This window comes from Emydura macquarii, unplaced genomic scaffold (genome assembly GCF_026122565.2).
Source record: "Emydura macquarii macquarii isolate MOO-44397 ecotype Brisbane River unplaced genomic scaffold, CSIRO-AGI_Emac_v2 contig_306, whole genome shotgun sequence".
In the NCBI taxonomy this organism is placed as follows: domain Eukaryota; kingdom Metazoa; phylum Chordata; order Testudines; family Chelidae; genus Emydura; species Emydura macquarii.
Window position 1 is genome coordinate 2,002,701 of NW_027130443.1, and position 19,482 is coordinate 2,022,182.

The window sequence follows — 19,482 nt, forward strand, 5'->3', positions numbered from 1 at the left end:
GTGCATCGGTTTACTTAGCAGAGATGATGAAGGAAGCTGGGCAATAAGAAATCTTGTTTCTCAGGCTCTCTAGTTCTGCCCCTACCAAATCCATAGCCAGGCTTTCATAGAATTGTAGGACTGGAAGGGACCTCGAAAGGTCTTCTAGTCCAGTCCCCTGCACTCAAGGCAGGATCAAACATTATCTAGATCATTCCTGAAAGGTGTCTGTCCAATCTGCTCTTAAAAATCTCCGATGATGGAGATTCCACCATCTCCCTAGGCAATTTATTCCAGTGCTTAACTACCCTGACAGTTAGGAAGTTTTTCCTAATGTCCAACCTAAACCGCCCTTGCTGCAATTTAGGCTCATTTCCTCTTATCCTATCCTCAGAGGTTAACAAGAACATTTTTTCTCCCTCCTCCTTGTAATAACCTTTTATGTACTTGAAAACTGTTCTGTCCCCCTTAGTCTTCTCTTCTCCAGACTAAACACACCCAGTTTTTTCAATCTTCCTTCATAGGTCATGTTTCCTAGAGCTCTTTTCCTACAGCTCTTCTCTGGACTTTCTCCAATTTGTCCACATCTTTCCTGAAAGGTGATGCCCAGAACTGGACACAGTACTCCAGTTGAGGCCTTAGCACTGCAGAATAGAGAGGAAGAATTACTTGTCATGTCCTGCTTAGAACACTCCTGTTAATATATCTCAGGGTGATGTTTGCCTTTTTTTTTTTTTTTTGGCAATAGTGTCACACTGTTGACTTATATTTAGCTTGTGATCCACTATGTCCCCCAGATCCCTTTCTGCAGTACTTCTTACTAGGCAGTCATTTCCCATTTTCTGGGTGTGCAACTGATTGTTCCTTCCTAGGTGGAGTACTTTGCATTTGTCCTTATTGAATTTCATCCTGTTTACTTCAGACCACTTCTCCAGTTTGTCCAGATCATTTTCAATTTTAATCCTATCCTCTAAAGCACATGACAACCCTTCCCACCTTTCACTCAAGCTCTCTCTGTGCCCTTTTCTCTTCCCCAACTTCCCATTAAGCTGGTATTTGGCCAGCAGAAGATGCAGTCAGACAGACCTGGTAATGTCCACTGGACTCAGGATCCTCTCTGATGAGCCACACAACAGTTGCCAGAGGCAGCAGGTGCCTCCTTCATAAAGAAGCTACACTTCTCATATGACATTTGTATTAAAGCTTCCCACTCCATCTGCCCCCTGATTTACACACAGGGCAAAAAAAGGGAGACATCTGCAGGCAAAGCAGCATGAGAAGCATATCTTCCAACTCAGAGAAGGTGGGCCCTTCTCTATCAGCCTGGCAAATCTAGTTCATAGATGAGACCCAGCCCAGTAAACCTCATTAAGTCAGTCACACTTAAGCTTCTGTGGGAAACCTGATCAGATTAATGGGAGGCTGGTGGTAGTGTGTTGGAAGGTGCAGCAAACACCAGTGGGGAGGGACATCACACAGGTGACAGAATGATTAAGGTCTACGTTAGGAACAGAGACACCTAGGCAGTGGATTCAATGAGGCAGTCACTGAGGACAGATGTTGTCTGCAAGAAATGTTCTATTGGCATCTGTGAAAAAAATTCAAAAGGTATGCCAAAGGTACCTTCTTAACTAAGAATCCTTGGATTCAGTAAGCCTATTCTACAATTCTTGATCCATGTATGAGGAGATATCTAAAAGAAATGATGGGCTATCATCACTGATCATCACATTTCTAATTAGTGCAATACAAATTGGTGCTATTCAGAGAACACTTTTTTTAAACATTCAAAATGAGAATTTACAGAACTGCCACGGATTATCTAAAATCACTATCCAACTCACCTGGTCTTCAGATTCAGAATTTTTCAGTGTTGTGTTACTTAATGATTCTGATGTGGCTGCCACCGCAGAGTCTGGTGGGATGTTTACACCATTGGTCCCACCACTTGGAACTGTAATGAGAAATGTTATATGCTTAAGATTTAGAGGGCCAGCCAAAAGGATATCCAGCTTTCCAAAATAATATGGAAAATTGCAGTTGGAAAACTTCCAACCCACTAGAACCCCTAAGCAGCTTTAGAATTCAGTAGCATTAAGAATGCAACATCATTCATCTCCTACATTCCCAGATGGCTAAAAAAGAAAATCAATTTGAAACCATTATAAAATGGGTTTATAGAATTTTCACACTAAACATTCTATATTATTATATTCAAACTATAGCCTTAGTATTTTACAAGATCAGTTTCATAATGTATGTACACTTAAAGTCTTATCAAATGAGCAGGAGTGAGGAAACAATCTACTTTACTAAGCATTCAAATCATGCAATTATGAAGCAAGTGCATGACTCAATTACTTAATGTGTTTTATTCATAAAGTCAATGATATTTCACACCACCATACTCCAGGGTCTGTGGCTATGAGACAACCATACTATTAAGGTGCTGGAGACAATGCCTCACAGTTCGCCCAAGATGCATTTGCTACACTGCATATCTCATTGTGTGTTGTTTCTCATATGACAGTTGTATTGCACACTAATGATTTCCAGGTTCCTTTGAAACCAAGGGAAATCTGGAAGACAATAAAACAAAGAAAAAGGTCACTCTGAGAAGAAACAAAACTAAGCTCAGAGTTACAGGTCTGTTGCCGTTTTGGATCTCTTTCCCATCATCACTATGCATACATGATCGAAGTGCATGGAACAGTAAAGAGCAATAGAGGAATGTGATTTACCCGTTTGTGAAAAAGCCTTCGGCAGGGGTGCTTGTAAAACTGCAGGGCGCAGTACACTTCGCTGCTGTTCCTTAGGTTTCTGGCTTGGGAGACCTAAAAATGAAAGCAAACTTTTCCAGGACCCTTAAGTATATCAGCTGCAAAAATCAACATCTACTCAATCTTCTCCTTAAGTGTTTCTGAGACAACATAAGGTTGAAGTGCACAACGTTAAAATTCTATTATCCTTGTCCCCTGGAAAAGACATTTTCCTGTTTCCCCCCCCAAAAAAATCAATTTAGAAAAGGTTAAGACCACTGTTTTGTTCCTAGTCTTTAAAGAGTTCCTTAATACATTCTGCATTTGTCCATTACATAAACTACATTAAAATAATATTAAGACAGTGACATATGTGAATAAAAGCCAGAAAATTCAATTAAGAGTGAAGTGCCGAGAACATGCACTTCCAGCTGTCCTTATGGAAGTAGTGCCCAGCTCCACATAGTAGGTCTTATCCTGCCCTTTAAATTCTCTCTGAGGTCATGGTAGGTGAAATACTTTTTACTCCCTGTAAACTGAAACTTATTGAAAACACTAGCATGTTGTTCCATTTAATCCTGACTGGCTCTGGGGGTCAAACCGATCTCTTTAGAATTGTGTAAGACAATACAATATGCTACAGTTCCTCCATTCAAGAATCCAACTGACCTTAAAAAGCCTATTATGAACCCTCCCCCCGCCCAACCTACTAGATCAACTCCAGAAGTGTGTGGGAATTTCTGATGAGTTAGGGTTTCTCTGCTTAAGTCAATAAAAAAGGAACCCTTGGTCCATTAAAATGTTATGAAAAAATTGTCACCTTTAACATTAATATCTCACTTGTACGAAAAGTGAGTCATTTTCTAAAGTATCCAGAAAGATAGCCTCTATCCTAATTCAGACAAGGAGACTGCTAGATATATTGATTGCTTCCATCCCCATACGCATGCCCAAATTTTTATTTGTTTAAATTGGCTTTTGGGCACTAGAAGAGAACAAAACAAAACATGAGAAAGCAATAAGCACTGGTAACATTTTACAAACTCCTGTTTGTGCTGAGAATGAAACAGCATAAGTTACAAATCTTGGCTTTCACTAACAAGGAGAAAGTTTTATTTCCTTAAACTCCTATGGTAATTATAACAGCATTACTCCTTCCATCACATACTTACATATACAATACAAATTTCTTAACTTCACTGTTCACGCAACAGAAGAAGATTTTTGAAACTGGAACTAGAAACCTTCCAATTTGGAAGATTAGTTTGAGGAAATTCTTGAATAAGATGAGGTCCTAATTTAATGTAGTTGCTTTTCCTCTGCCTCAGAAAATATTAAACCTACCTGCGCTGGGTGCCTGCCCATGGATAAGTGTTGGTGGTTTCAGCCGGAATCCACTGCTCTTTTCCTCTAGAAGCACAACACAAAATATAAGAACGTAGGTTCTCAGAGGCATGAGGCCAAATGAGGACTGAGGAGAATGCAAAGAATAAAGGACTCTGACAGCAGACAATGGAGAAGGTACTTTCAGACACCGAGCCACAGACAGCTCACACTTTTCCCAATGTAATGCCCACCCGCAGCAGAAATACCTAATATTAAAAAAAGCTGAAAGAGGGTTTTAGCCAAACAGCTGGAGCAGATCTTGTTTTCCTCAGTAACACATGCAGTCTTAGCTTCCACTGAACTTGACAGCGAAATTAAATCAAGAGAGCCAAATTATGAGTTGTTGCTAGATATGAATTTAAAATGTGATGGTCTTCAGGGAGATACAACACAATGAAAAACGCAATTATAAAAATTATAAACGTAATTATAAAAGTTATTTAAAAAATGGATATTTATTAACAAACAAACAGATGCTTTAACCAAGTGGAGTGATCAAATTAAAGTGTAAACTGAAAGCATAGCTAAATCCAACAGCAGCTACCATTAAAGAACATAAGAGATGACACTGTTGACGGGATATATTTGGAAGAGATGCAAGAAAGCAGCATACATCTACTTGGTCTCCCTGAATGGGAAGGAAGAAAGGGATGCCTGAGGTCCTTTATTACATTGGGTTTAGATGCTTTTGCTGATCCAGTCTTCACTAAAGATTATAGAAATAGTTTAAGACAGAGGTTCTCACAAGAAATTTTTGGTGGCCTCAGAGTGTGGCTACCAACTCTTGCTGGTGGCCACTCTGACAATTTTTCCTAAAATACTTAATTAACTTTAGGATAAACAAATCTGCATATGTAGATGTCAGAACCAGTGTAATTTATTTATGTAGTAGGAAGGCAGGAGGAAGCAGAGCTCCCCAATCAGTGCACCTGTACTTTTCTCATATTCTTGTGCTTGAAGTGTGTCATGGAACAGAAGCCCCTCATCCAGCAGGGGAGTTGCCAAGCCCTGCAGCAGCCCAGGTCCATTAAGCTGCTGCGGTAGCTACAGAAATTGTAAAAAGCGAGTGCAGCCCCAGGTGGCGGAAGGACCGACCCATCTCTTTGTCCCTGACTCCCACGGCCATTCAGCGAGAGGCTGCCCCAGGGAAGGTGGGTCAGGAACTAACTTGCTGCCTGCAGAGTCCCAGGCTTCCCGTGCCCCAGCCGGGCAGGAGCAGGGGAGCTGCCCAGGGGAACACCCTGGCAACCGAATGCCACAGATGCTCCACTGACAAGAGCTGCGCCGCGCACACCAGCCTCGCATATCTCCAGAGGCACTGTCCAAAGCCCCCAAGGAGGCTGCGCAGTGAAGGGTATCGATCTTTGCTGGCGGTGCCAGCGCAAACACCAAGGCAACACATCTCACTACTCTGGGTAACAGCTAATCAGGAGCAACAGCTGGGTGCTGGACAGAGGAGCCGTTACTTTGCTCCCAGCAATCTCTGTCCATGCTTTGGACACTGTCATGGCAGCAAAAAAATCTGCTGGTGGCAGTATGCAAGAAAAATTAGTTTACAGGGACATCTCTCTAACTGAAAAAAAATAGAATTGTGGGAAGCGAGACTTAGGACTTGTCTGCACATAAAATACTACAGTGGCACAGCGTTGCCGCTGCAGCACTGTAGCATTTCAGGATAGACACCTCTTACGCCAGCAGGAGGGATTCAGCCGTCGGCATAGATAATCCACCTCCCTGACAGGTAGTAGCTAGATCAACAGAAGAATTCTTCCACTGATCTAATGTTCTCTATATGGGGACTTAGCTGGGCTTAACTTTGCTGCTCAGGGGTTTGGATTTTTCACATCCCTGATTGACACAGTTAAACCAACCTATTTTTCTAGTGTAGACCAGGCCTTGTGTGTTTTGCTCATTATTACAGTGTACAGAAACGCTCCCCCCCCTCCCCACCCACTTATAATAGAATCTATTCAGATGTGTCAAGCTTTCCTGTTACAGCAGCCCTATCCTTAAACCATGCCTCCAGCACAGAAGCAACAATACTTGTATAAGTATCCTGTACAGGATATTTCACTGTGAACAAACAAACAGTCTTTGGTTTCTGCAGCCCCATTTTGCTGAGATACAGTTTGCTAAAACACTACTACGTGAGAAGGAAAAAGATCCTTTCTGAGGGCTCAGAAATGGAACTGGAAAATGAAGAATACCGAAGTAATCCAACGAGCATTAAAAGCACAAAAAACTAACAAATTTCCAACACTATGAGGCTAATAATTCTGTTCAGATGTAATACTATTCACTTCTAAGAAAGAAAAAAGTAACATTAAACTGAACCAGAATTCTACAGAATATATGGTTTTCTATTTATCTATGGCATCAAGCAGTATCTACATTAAGATAAAGGTAATCAAGTTTCATATTTCAGGACATAAATTAATTGCCTGCAAGGTATCAAGAAAAATCTCCCACCTCCACTAACCTGAAGAATTGCACAATAGGTTAGAAGATAGACTGGGGTTGCAGGGGTTACTTAACTTTGAAGCAACAAATACTGGCCACAACTGGAGGCTGGACAGGACACTTGGCAAACCTGATGTTTAATCCTACCATGGAAAATTCTATGTCCCCAAGAACCTCCATTTATTCATTATATTAACCTCCCTACCTTCCTTAACAGAAGCCAACTTAAGACTTTAGTCGAGAGAGCTGGGGAACACCAGGTTTTATATTAATTCACAACATACAAAATAGTTGCAAGAAAAGGAAAAAAAAGCAAAACAAAATTAAACAAACAACCCTAGACAGATTAATTTTCCTTCACCACTTTTAGGGTAAGTGACTGATGTAATAATGCGTCAAAGGAAAGGAATGAGAGGGGAAACATTATTTATTGCTTCTGTAGATGTACAGATACTGCTCCTATCAGAGTGCTTTATCCATCACAAGCTCAGCAAAATGAGTACAGTACTCCCATCACACAGATTCCGAACACAAGGGCATTTATCTATGAACTTAAGTAAAGGTCACTCTGGGACAGACCAATGGTCCAAGTAGCCTCTGGTGGTTGTTTATAGTCACGGCCACAGGAGGAGGGAAAACCCATGCCCAGTAGCCAGCAGGACAACTGCACCTTCTTAAGAGAATATTACAAACATTTTAGAAGAATAAGTTGAACCTATTTAAAGGGATTTCACTGAACAAAGATTATTTTTTTCTAAACAAAAAGGAGAGTTGCTCAAGGCAAATCTTCCCTGAATTAAACTACTAAAATAAACCCATAGTTGCATAGGGCTGTGTTCTGCTCCTAGAGCAGTGGCCTAAAGGCAGAATGCATTGTTCCCTCTTCCAGAAAGACTTTTTAAAAGGAACAGTTGTGTTTCATGATGTGGAAGGGAAAGGCATAACAGACGCATTGAATTACATTGAAAGGACATCTTCAGCTAAGTTAAAAGTAGACTATTTAAAAAAACAAAACAAAACAAAACAAAACAAAACAAAACAAAAAAAAAACAATTTACCAGTGCCAGCCTCCCAGGAGCTGGTACAGAGACAGCACAATCAGCCCCCAGAGAGAGGAGGTATCCCCAGGCTGCCAGGAGCAGGACACATTATGAAGTCAGAACAATCAGCTGCTGGAATTCAGGGACCATAATGGGGTGGTCTGACTTAAGTGGTGAGAGCCAGAGGTGGAGTCAGCGTTACGGTCAGGAGTCACACCAAAGATCAAAATCAGAGTAAAAAGCCAGGCAAGGGATTAAGACAGAGTTGGAGTCAGAAGTCATGACAAGGGTCAAAGACAGAATCAATGGCAAGGGTCAGAGCAAGAAAGCAGGTGCCAGGAACAAGAAGTAGGAACCAAGCGAAGAGGCAGTGACTTGTGCCTGGTCTACACTGATGCTGGCCGTTGATTGGAAATATGCAAGCTATATACTGTAGCTTGCATATCTTCTGTCGATTTACTTACTTTCCCTTCTGCACCATTTCCACTGCACTGCACTGACAAGAGATGTCCTCTGGTCAACGTAGCCTTAATCTTCTCAGGGGGGTGGATTTACAGCATCGACTGAAGATCACTGCTGGGATAGATTGAGCAGGTCTCCACTGCCCGCTCAATTGATCCTGCTGCACTGATCTGTACAGCCCAGGCAGTGTAGACATATGCTGGGTCTCAGGGGTCTAGGCAACAACAGGCCTAGTGACTAGTTGTTCAGACACTGGGTGGAATCTGGTGAACCTGAAGGGTCAAGAGGTCCTTGGTACCAAGAACAGGTCTGTGCTGAACAAAGGAGAGTCAGGTGTCTCTATTACTGTTTGGTCCCCAGGGAATCTACCTCTTGCACTACTGAAACAGTGGCCAGTACTGAGGAAGTTGCCTGGGCAGAAGGAGACGAAGGTACCGAAGGTCTTATGAGCTCCGACGAGTGACCACTGGGTGTTAGTCTGGTCTCCAGCTGTGCCAAAGTGCTGAGCACCAAGGATATGGTAGACTATGTCGATACCGATTTAAAAGAGATGGTCTTCTTCATGCTGCTGTGATCACCAGATGGTACCTATCTTCCACAGCCTAAAGAGTCCTTGGGCTTGCTGGTGCTCATGCTATGTGAAGAACCTGAAGACCCGTGGGTACAGAGCTGGAGACCGGTAGGAGCCAAAGCGGTTGCCTGAACCAGACAGTCCCTTTGAGGTCAATTCACTACCAAGGAGGCTTGAAGACTGCTTCCTAGGAGTTATTTTGAGAGGATTCCAGAGACTTCCTCTGCAATGCTCTAGGGAATGCTCCTGTACCGAGGAGGCTGAGACAGTTGACATGCTCAGAGACGGTTGAACAGGGAGATCCCCTGGTCGGGGTCAGAAGCCAGTCGGAGAGAACTCTCCATCATGAAGAGATGTAGCGCTCGATTTTAATGCCAAGCAAAATTACACATTTGGGGAATATGCAACTTCTCAATGCAATGGACACACTGGGAGTGCCCGTTACTCACCGGAATTGCCTCCCGGCATGAAAGGCAGTGTTTAAAACTGACAGAACTGAGCATGTCCTCCCAGCATTTAAATTCCCTTGAGGGGAGGAAAAGAAAGGGCGAAAGGATAATGATCCTTATACTAAAAACTATAACTGTGTGTGTATTTTAATTTTATAAAATTACTATAACTAATACAAAACCTAATACTAATTACTAACACTAACTAGCAGAAAAGAGGAAAAAAACCAGTTGAGCTAAGCTCATTTATGACATTGCTGAGGCACCGTCTCTGGCAGAGGTGGTTCAGAAGGCACTGAGGACGGTTCACCTGCAGAGCTCCAAACAGCCACGGTGCAGAGCACAAGGCGGGGCAGGGCGCATGAACAAACTGAACAGGCACCATTACCTGAAATCCCTACGCAAAGGTACACAGGGTTCATGCAAACCTGAAGTGGCGCACCCACAGGGACGCTACTTTAAGAACTACTCCCCAGTGTTTCCCAATCAGCACTTTCAGTGATGTGGTCTCCTGTGTAACTGGGCCTGATCCCAGAGGTGACCCATCTACTGTTTCTACAAGATCTGAGATAACCTTGGGTTGTAGTGGAAGACCAAGGACATGGGCCATGGAAAAATCCATATAATTCTCACCCACTCCTGAACTGATCAAGGCCCATAGCATGGGGAAGGCCTGCTGAACCTGCAGGATCTACAGTTGCAGGAGAATGTGTAGAAATGGAAATGAAGAACTCCTGATTTAATAGTCTCAGGATTTCTCCCTCAGGGTACGCAGGCTGGGAACCCTGATTGGGTGTGGGGGTATTCTTCTCCCTGTCATCGGGTTAGCAGGGGTTTTGACAGGGCACATGAAATGTAGGCCTTGCTGGAGCCCTACACATAATTAACAGTGTGAACCAAAGGCTGTGAACCAGAGTGTGCCAGCCCTTGGCAAAATAGCAATGCTATTAGCTAACACCAAGTAAGCACACACCTGACCCGAGATGATGGTACAGGAACACCTAGAGTTCTCAGGTAATGCCATAAACACATTCCTAGGAGAAGGCCCAGGAACACACCAACCCCAAGTAAGATAAGGAGGGAATGACAGGATAATGGATGAGAATGTTTTGTTGAACTAGCAAGTACAAGGATATGGGTGGTAACTAACCATGTCAGGAGTGTAATACGTAACTTGTTTGTATCAATGTATAATAAGGGAAGTCATAAGAGGGGGCACCTTTGTCCAGCCTAGGGGCAGCATCCTGGGGCACTGACTGAGCTGGTACCATGGTCACAAGTATACATGTGTTAGTGCACCTGTAACCACAGAGTTAGGGTGCTAGTATTGTGCTTCGCTGACAATAAACCTGGCCGAGTGCCTTCACCACTGAACCAAGCCTGTGGTCTTTCATTATGAGTAACATCGAGGTCTGCTGAATTACCATGCTGCATTATCTGCTAGTGCAGCGGACATTGGCACTCCAAGAACAACGCTGCAGCAGCAACAACATTCCACGGCACTTAACAGTGAATACCGCATACTCTACTCCTCCACAATAGAAGCAGGGGGTCTCCTATTATCTACACTCCCACTCACCGGGGAATAGGCAGGGCTGTACCATTTCAGTCTGCATGCGCTCGAATGAGACAGAGCCCACTTAGGCCTGAGAGCCATAGGTAAGAGTGGAAGGCAGGTGGGACTCTCCTACTTTCCAGTTGCCATTCATGCAGTCTGGTGTCTATCTGAATACGTAGGCCCATAATGACTTCTAAAATGGTGGGGAGTCCACCCATGCCAGTAACAAAGACCATGCCAAAAGTGATGGAGGAATGCAGCCTCATTCCAGGAGAAATCTGTGGCCAAGCGTCAGAACTGGGTGATCAAAGAAGGGGCTGATTCCAGGGTTTGCCAAAGCTTTCATACAGCACACACTGCCAGGAGGGCTTTGTGAGGGTCATTGAAAAAACAGTAGCAAATGCTTGCACAGATAAGTCCAAATTGGTCAGCACTGGGTGATCCTGCTCTAGAAGGGTAGAGACCTATGCCAAGGTGTCTCCAGTAAATAGGCTCAATACTAGCCCCAATTTAACTTGATTGTGACATACTCCTGGGGATGGAGCATAAACAGGAGTCTGCACTAGGTAAGGAACCCATGAAACTTATTATAGGTATCATCATATATTTCCAGCAGAGGAACTCTGGGGCTGGTCAACCAAGCTGGTATCATAAGGGCAGCCATGCGGGTACATGCAGCTGCTCCAAATGTTGTAGCTTGCTCCTGCCAGGAACGATTTCTCAGCTCTAGCTGTAGTGATAGGTCCCTCAGTTTGTGGTTTTCATCCTAGAAAGCAGCAATCTGCTCCTGCAGACTCGCAGGCCCTGGGGCAACAGTGGGGCAAGCGCCCGAGAGGTGTCCATATTTAGTCCAAGGGTTTAGCAACAAGTCCCAGAGGAGACAGAGGATTTGAGCAAGCTGTGAGAGTCTGTAACAGAACAGTCTGACCTAGTGGTTAGAACCAGGAGTGGAGTCAGAGTTGCAATTGGGAGTCACACCACAGATCAAAGCCAGAGTCAGAGTCCAAAGCCACACCACGGGTCAGAGTCAGAGCCATGTCAAGAGTTAAGTCAGAATTGGAGTCAGAAATCACACCAATGGTCAAAGGAGGAGTCAGCAGCAGGGGTCAAGGCAAGGAAATAGGAACTAGGAGCAGGGGGCAGGGTAGCAGGAGCCATGAAAAAGGAGTAGGAGCCAAGCAAAGAGGTAGGGACTTGGCCTCAGAGGTCTAGGCAGCAATGGATCTTGTGACTCATTGCTCAGACAAGTGGTGGGACAGGAACAGGAAGATATATAACTGGTGGTGTCCAATCAGCAGTCTCCTACTAGTCAGCAGGTGTAAAATCTGGTAGTGGGGCATGTGACACTGGCTGAATTGGGGGGGTATTTATTATTTAACATCAATGTGTCAAAATCATAATAATTCCTAATAATTCATAGGATAGCAATTTGTTGTGAGATTTTGCAGTTCACCATTCTACAAATTGTATATGACAAATGGGAAGTACAATAGAAACAGTAACAACAATAAGGCTAACAGGATGGTGAATATTCTGGAGGTTGTAGAAGTCACCCTATGCTTTTGAGTTGGGTACCAGTATTAAGGAGTTCCATTCTGCCCTTTATTATGGAGGAACTGGTTGCGGCTCCCTCGTTAAGATTCAGTTTTGTACTTAAAGCAGGGATTCAACCTTTTTGTTATGTATGAAGAATACACTGATGTTCCCCAAAACTTACTGAGTACAGAATGAGTTTACTAAGAATTTGCAAGTACATTTGTTAGCTGATGAATCAAAATTATTTTAAAATGGATTCTTTAAGAAATGTAGCATCTCAAGCCTTTTTTCTCATTTCAAATGGTTTCAGGGACAGAGTAACACAATCTCATCACATTTCCTAAATAGTTAAAACTCACTGAAATCTTCTGCCTAGGCTAAATTTGAAGAATATCCTGTAGTGACACCATGAAGGTGGAAGAGAAAATAATCCAATTCAACATCAGTTATATCTAATCTGGCACCATGAACACAAACATTTACCATAATTTTATGGTTATTGCATGGTATTATTAAAGGACAAAGTTAAGATTTTACATGTGCTATGCCTTAAAATGTTTTCTTTCAAGTGTAACATTCTCTCTGAATTTCCTGAGTTTATAGGTCTTAGTTTAGAATTAAATACAACCTTCAGTCAAAATTACTGACCTGTAACCACAATCACTAATTCTATCTTAATGTAGTGTTTGTCTGAGAACCTTCACTGGGAGTGATTTCGAATGGTGCTGGACCACAAAGACTGTTTGAGTGCATTTGTACATGCTTCCACTCTGCAGTTGGTGAAGTGCTAAGGATAGCACATGCTGTAAATTAAGGCAGGAGTGGGCAAAGTCCCATGTCCCAAAGGGAGGAAAGAGCTGGGGCTGGGGCAACAGTGTGATGCACTGAAAAGATAAAAGTGAAATTAAAACCATCTTCTAAAAATATTTTAGAAAGTCACATAAGGCTAAATTAAATTCTCTTTTCAGAAATGAAATGTTTGTATAATTTTTGGGTTCTGTTATATTTGTAACAGTATACAGCTGACATGACAACAGGCTATTATGCTAATAAGGTAAGAGTTACGAAACCTGAAACATACCACCTTCTTTTGTACAAAACAATGATATACTGAGAAATTACATATTCCATTTCACCTGAAGTTCAAATGCATTGCAAAGTGGGAACTGTAAATAAACAACCAGTTTATATCTGCAAGTTGCAAGGCCCAAAAAACAATCCATTTATAACAAATGGTAAAAACAATCTGGTCATGAGGGGAAATGAGCTTCAGCAGCTAATCTGCATTCTTTCAGATAAGGGCTTAATTTAAAACGTTAGTTGGCCTGCTTTGGATCACAAGCACAAGCCCCAACAGCTTCCTGAAAAAGGTAAACGAGATTAGGAAACTCACCTGGTTCTGAGTCAGAATTTCCTGCAGAAGGTTCACAGAAGCTTGATGGCATAAAGACATTGTTCTTTGTTACTGTAGTCAAGAAAAAAGTTACTAAGAAAAAAAACCACACATACACACACGAGTTAGTTTTCCTCATTGTAAAGTCCCTCCCTTCAATATAATAATGGAGCAGCTGATACAGAACTCAAAGAATTAAACGAGGGTAACAATGAATGCCAATCAATACAGGTTTAATAGAAAACAGATCCTTAACAATATTTTTGATGGTATTACCGATTTGGTTGACAAAGGTAACAGTGTTGATATATATTATTAGACTTCTATATAAAGGCATTTAACTTGGTACTGCATGACATTTTGATTAAAAAACTAGAACATAAAACTAACAAGGCACACATTAAACAGATTAAGAAACTGGCTTGAGTGGTTGTGTTTCTAGTGGGGTCCTTGCAAGGATCATTTCTTGGCCCTATGCTGTTTAACATTTTTATCAATGACCTGGAAGAAAATATAAAATCATCACTGATAAAGTTTGCAGATGACACAAAGATTGGGTGAATAACGAAGAGGACAGGTCACTGATACAGAGCGATCTAGATCACTTGGTCAACTGGGCACAAGCAAACCATATGTGTTTTAATACAGCTAAATGTCAATGTATACACCAAGGAACAAAGAAGATAGACCATACTTACACAATGGGGGCCTCAATCCTGGGAAGCAGTGACTCTGAAAAAGATTTGGGGGTCATGATAGGTAATCAGCTGAACATGAGCTCCCAGTCTGATCTTGTGGCCGAAAAAGCTAATGCAATCCTTGGACGTATAAACGGGACTCTCAGGCAGAAGTAGAGAGGTTATTTTACCTCTGGTATTTGCACTGGTGAAACTGCTGCTAAAATTCTGAGTCTAGTTCTGGCATTCACAATTCAAGAATGATGTTGATAAACTGGAGAGGGTTCAGAGGAGAGCCACAAGAATGATTAAAGGATTGAAAACATGCCTTATGATAGACTTGAGGAGCTAAATCTATTTAGCTTAACAGAGAAAGTAAAGAGGTGACTTGTGTACAATCTACAAGTACCTACATGGGGAACTAATATTTGATAATGGGCTCGCCTATCTAGCAGGGAAAAGTCTAAAAAGAGCCAATGGCAAGAAGTGAAAGGTAGACAAATTCAGACTGGAAATAAGGTATACAAATAACAGTGAGAGTATATAATCATTGGAACAATTTACCAAGGATCATGGTGGATTCTCCATTACTGAATTTTTAAGTCGAGATTGGAGGTTTTTTCTAAAAGATATGCTCTAGTTCAAAATCTTAACGGAAGTTCTATGGCCTATGTTCTGAGAGGTCAGAGTAGATGATCACCACAGTCCATTCCGGCCTTAAAAGCTATGAACATATCAACATGTGAAATTCAAAATGGAAAAGATATTACAAGTCAAGCATTCAAAAGTTAGGAAATGCCACGGTTGGCAATAGAGGACTAATTTCTACTTTTTTTTAAAGACACCACACACAGGATTTCCTCTATTGGGTCTCACCTAGACTAGGATTGGAAGGTATGTTAGTTTAATATTCTAACATATTCTAACCAACACTTTTGAAAAGTCTAGTGTAGACAAGGCAGTCAATACTTTAACATGTTCTAAACTGGTCAAGCTAGAGTTAAAGCTTAAAGGAGAGCCTATCAACTTAGTACATGTAAAATGCAGCATGCCTTATCTATATAGCTTTTCAAAATTGTTATAGCATTGTAGCAAACCCCCTTTAACACCACACCTTTTCTTCTAGTCTAGACAGTCTTGGAAAGTAGGTAGCTTAAGAGATTTCGTAATTATGCCTATATAAGAAATGTATAAAGCTACACCAATTGCAAAGCAATTGCTCAGACATATTCCCACAGGCACTCATTTTTAGTGTCAGGCTTCTCAAATGTAGAACAGCCTGAAAGAAACGAAAATGCCAAATGGTGGAAGAAAATGAATCCTCTCAAATGAAGAGCAATCATCATTGTACTAAAAGTCTGATAAGAAATTCATCCTAGAAACTGAGGACAAGCTGATGTGGCTTGAAAAACACACACAAAAGCACAATGGTAGTCATCACTATGCATGGGGCAGAACAAACTTTATCATAGCTAAAAGATTCTCTACTTTGGATGGTGCAAGTAATGAGCAGGCTAGAAGGAATGTCCAGTACCACACATAATGGCTCATACCATGGAGAGATGCAGATATATATATGAAAGGAGAGGTTACTTACTTATATAATAACTGGAGTTCTTAGAGGTGTTTTGTCCCTCTGGGTGCTCCACTCCAGATGTGTGCGCACCAATGCACTTTTGATCGGAGATTTTTAATCCACACCTGCACCCCGTACATCCTTATGCTTGGATCTGAGGGCACATGGTGGGGGGATGGACCCGATGACACTCCAGTTCCTTCTCAAACCACAAAATCCAACCAGAGGCAAGGACTTTGAAGTAGAGCGGAAGGAAGGCAGGGAGTGCAGCACCCACAGGGACAAAACATCTCAAAGAACTCTAATTGCCACAGAACTAAGTAACCAATCCTTCTCCTTTGAGCGACTGCTCCCATCAGTGCTGTCGTAAAAACTGGGCCTACAAATTTACTATAATTGTGAGCTCAAGTATGAAAAGTGAAAGTTCATAAAATGGCAGAATAACTATAACAACAAATGTTGGTGGGACAAGGTGAAAAATGAAGACAAAAAGATTAAATCAGTCTAAACAAAAAGGCCTACTACTATAATTCAAGGACTGTTAAAATCGTGTCTCATAAACAAGCGTGAAACCAGAAATCAATGAACCAAAATTAGTGTGCTGGAAATTAAGCCTAATTTGTTTACATATTAATGAGAAGACAGGCTATTCCACCCATGATTCCCTTTTGGGGTCCTCAAAAAGAAAAACACTGCGGGGGTGGGGAGTGGAAGCTGGCTACTGTGATGCTGGCTGAGTGTCAAAAGGAGATGGAAGGAGCTTCACCCCAAGGCTCCCATCCCCAGCATCTGGAACCCAGACTGACCATTGCGCATTCATCATCCTGACCCTGAGACATGTTAACCAGACAAGGCCATCTCAGGGTGGGGGGAGGAGTAGGGAAGGGGGAATGTTCAAATGGAAAGGTAGTGTAACCTTGGACAAAGATCTCTAAGTCCCAAGAGGGATCATCCAGTTTCAAGCGTGTACAAACGCGGACAGGGTGTAGCTGGAGGCGTCATTCCCAGTAGCCACTTTGTCATCAGAGGGTGAGACAGTACAAGCAGAAGATCCTTCTCTGCACCTCTCAGTAGAGGGCAGTCAGGTTCTTCAGACACTTGAAAATTCTCTTGCAGGAGGAATCTAGTCAGTACTGGCAAAGCAGAGCACTGAGTGGCTGGATGCGATGAAGATACCAGGGATGCTAAGGCCGGGTAATTTGTATGTTTCATATGCCCATGACCCACAGAAGGAGGGCCAGGGTCAGAGATGAAGCTGGCTTCCTCATAGAGTTCCTGTGTCTGGAAGACCAGCATCAGTGCCAAGCTGGGCTGCTTACTGAGAGATTTCTAGGTGCACGAAATACAGGAGATCTTTTTTGCTCGTATGAGGATGTTGGTATCAGATGGGATAGGAGCTTTGGTAGTATGCATGAGGACACAAGGGCTCATTGCTACCCGATTTCTGGGGCAACTTCTCCCTTTTCTTAGGCTTTCTACTGTGAGATCTTGTTTTTTAAAGGTGTCGGGGACTCTGAAGCTCTTCCCAGGACTCTGCTTGTTGAAGCAGAAGTCACAGAAGTTGCTGGGGTGCCCACATTCTCGGAAGCCAATATACCAGGGGTGGGGAGTGAGAAGATGGTACTCAGTCCCTGAAGCGGTAGCAGGTGTCAAGGAACATTCCATGAGGAATGAATTGAGCCTGTCTTCCTTCAGCTTCCTATATCTGCCCTTAAAGCAGCATTTCTTAAAATGTGGCCACCAGTGGATTTTTTTTGCTGCCCTGACAGCCTCCAAAGTATTGACGGAGAATGGGAGTGCAAATCAGCAGACCCTTCCTGCAATGCCCAGCTGTTGCTCCTGAATAGCTGTTACCAAGGGCAATGGGATGTGTCACCTTGGTGTTTGCACTGACACCGCCAGCAGAGATGAGTGCTCTGCACCACACAGCCTTCTAGGGGGCTCTGGGCAGTATCTCTGGAGACATGTGAGGCTGATGTGCACAGCGCAGCTCTTGTCAGTGGAGGCAGCTGTGACATTCAATTAGAATCATAGAATATTAGAATTGGAAGGGACCTCAGGAGGTCATCTAGTCCAACCCCCTGGTGCTGCCTGGCTGGGGCATGGGAAGCCTGGGACTCCACAGGCATCCAGTGAGTTCCCGACCTACCTTCCCTGGGGTGGGCTCTGTCCCCGACTCCCATGGCCATTCAGCTAGAGAGACACATTGGTGCTTCCCCCACCTGGGGCCGCACTCGCTGTTTACAGTTGGTGTGGCTACTTCCTACCGCCTTCCTACTACGTAAATAAATTACAATGACTTGGACGTCTACATGTTTATATTTATTTGTTTTTCCTAAAGTTTATTAAGTATTTTAGGAAAAATTGTCAGAGCAACCACCAGCAAGAGTTGGTAGCCTCACTCTGAGGCCACCAAATAATTTGTTGTGAGAAGCCGGTCTTAAAGCCAGTGCAGACCTTGCACTTGGATAGAATGTGAGACTCTCCAAGACAGCAGAAGCAGCTGGAATGTCCGTCACTGAGGGGAAAAGACATATTTGCAGGTTTGGCAGGGTTTGAAGCCTGAGGTTTTGGGAATACTCCTCTTACCCTCCCCCAAAAAGACAGACAAAGAGAGGCCAAGGTCACATGAGGAAAAAGGTGGTCCCAATTGCAGAAACACAAAATGGGGGGAACCCCCAAAAGCACCCAACATGTTCAGGGCATTAATAAAACAAATAAAATAGAATAAAAAATAAAGACAAGCAAGTTAGCTGAACTCCAAGTTAAAAGACACCACAATGCTCCAGGCAGGCAGTTAGGAAGTTACTGGAGTGGTTGCATGTCTGCTCTCTCCTATACACTCTCTGATCACAGCACCGGGACAGACCACACAGACGCTGCTATTAAAAACCTCTGATCGAAAGCACACAGGCGTATGCACACAGCTACAGGGGAGCACCCACAGGGATAACTACTCAAAGAACAGATCTTTTGAAAACAGAACCATCAGCCATCTTACAAAAACAGTCAAAACTTGTGAATTTCAGGCCATCCTAGATAAAGAATTGTGAGTGTTGCTTTTAAGTAGGGATATCTGAAGCAGAGCTTCTCATCAGGTTAGTTCCACTGATATGAAACAATGAATACAGAATTAGTAGTTCATCTAAAAAATATGAGTTTCATATGCATCTAAGGGCTTATGTATATGGGGAAACTTACCAGTATAGTTATACCAGTATAATTATAGCACTGTAGCTGTGCTGATATAACATAACACCCCTATGTGGACACTTATGGGGTGTAGAGTGCCTTTATTTGATTTAGCTTTCTCTCTCTTTGGAAGCAATTTAAGTTAAACCAAATAAAGGCACTCTACACCCCATAAAATTGTGTCCACAATTGTTTTTTGTTTTGTTTTGGTTTTTCCCCCCCCTTCAGTTTGCAGGAGCTGGTACTGGGTGGTGTACTGCGATCAGCTGACCTTAATCAGGGAGCCTATAAAGGCAGTCACTCAATCAGGCAGCAGCACAGGAGCCAGCCAACAGAGCTGAAAACAGGGGAGTTTGAGCAGCAGTTTGGGAGGGAGAGTGTGGCGTTCTGGTATTGTTGTGATGCTCGCTGGGGGTTGTTTTGGTGGGGGCTTTTTGTTTTTGT

At 42.8% G+C, this 19,482-nt stretch overlaps 1 protein-coding gene across 2 annotated transcripts in view; it reads right to left on the reverse strand.

Moving 5' to 3' along the window:
* RANBP3 (RAN binding protein 3) overlaps positions 1–19,482 on the reverse strand; it is a 107,474-nt gene that overhangs the window by 35,216 nt on the left and 52,776 nt on the right. For both annotated transcript variants that reach the window (XM_067556603.1, XM_067556594.1), the window contains 4 exons: positions 13,594–13,665; positions 4,083–4,148; positions 2,721–2,813; positions 1,824–1,933 (listed from right to left, as the gene is read on the reverse strand). In XM_067556603.1, the coding sequence (XP_067412704.1) occupies positions 1,824–1,933; positions 2,721–2,813; positions 4,083–4,148; positions 13,594–13,665 (341 nt within the window). The remainder of the gene's footprint in view (positions 1–1,823; positions 1,934–2,720; positions 2,814–4,082; positions 4,149–13,593; positions 13,666–19,482) is intronic.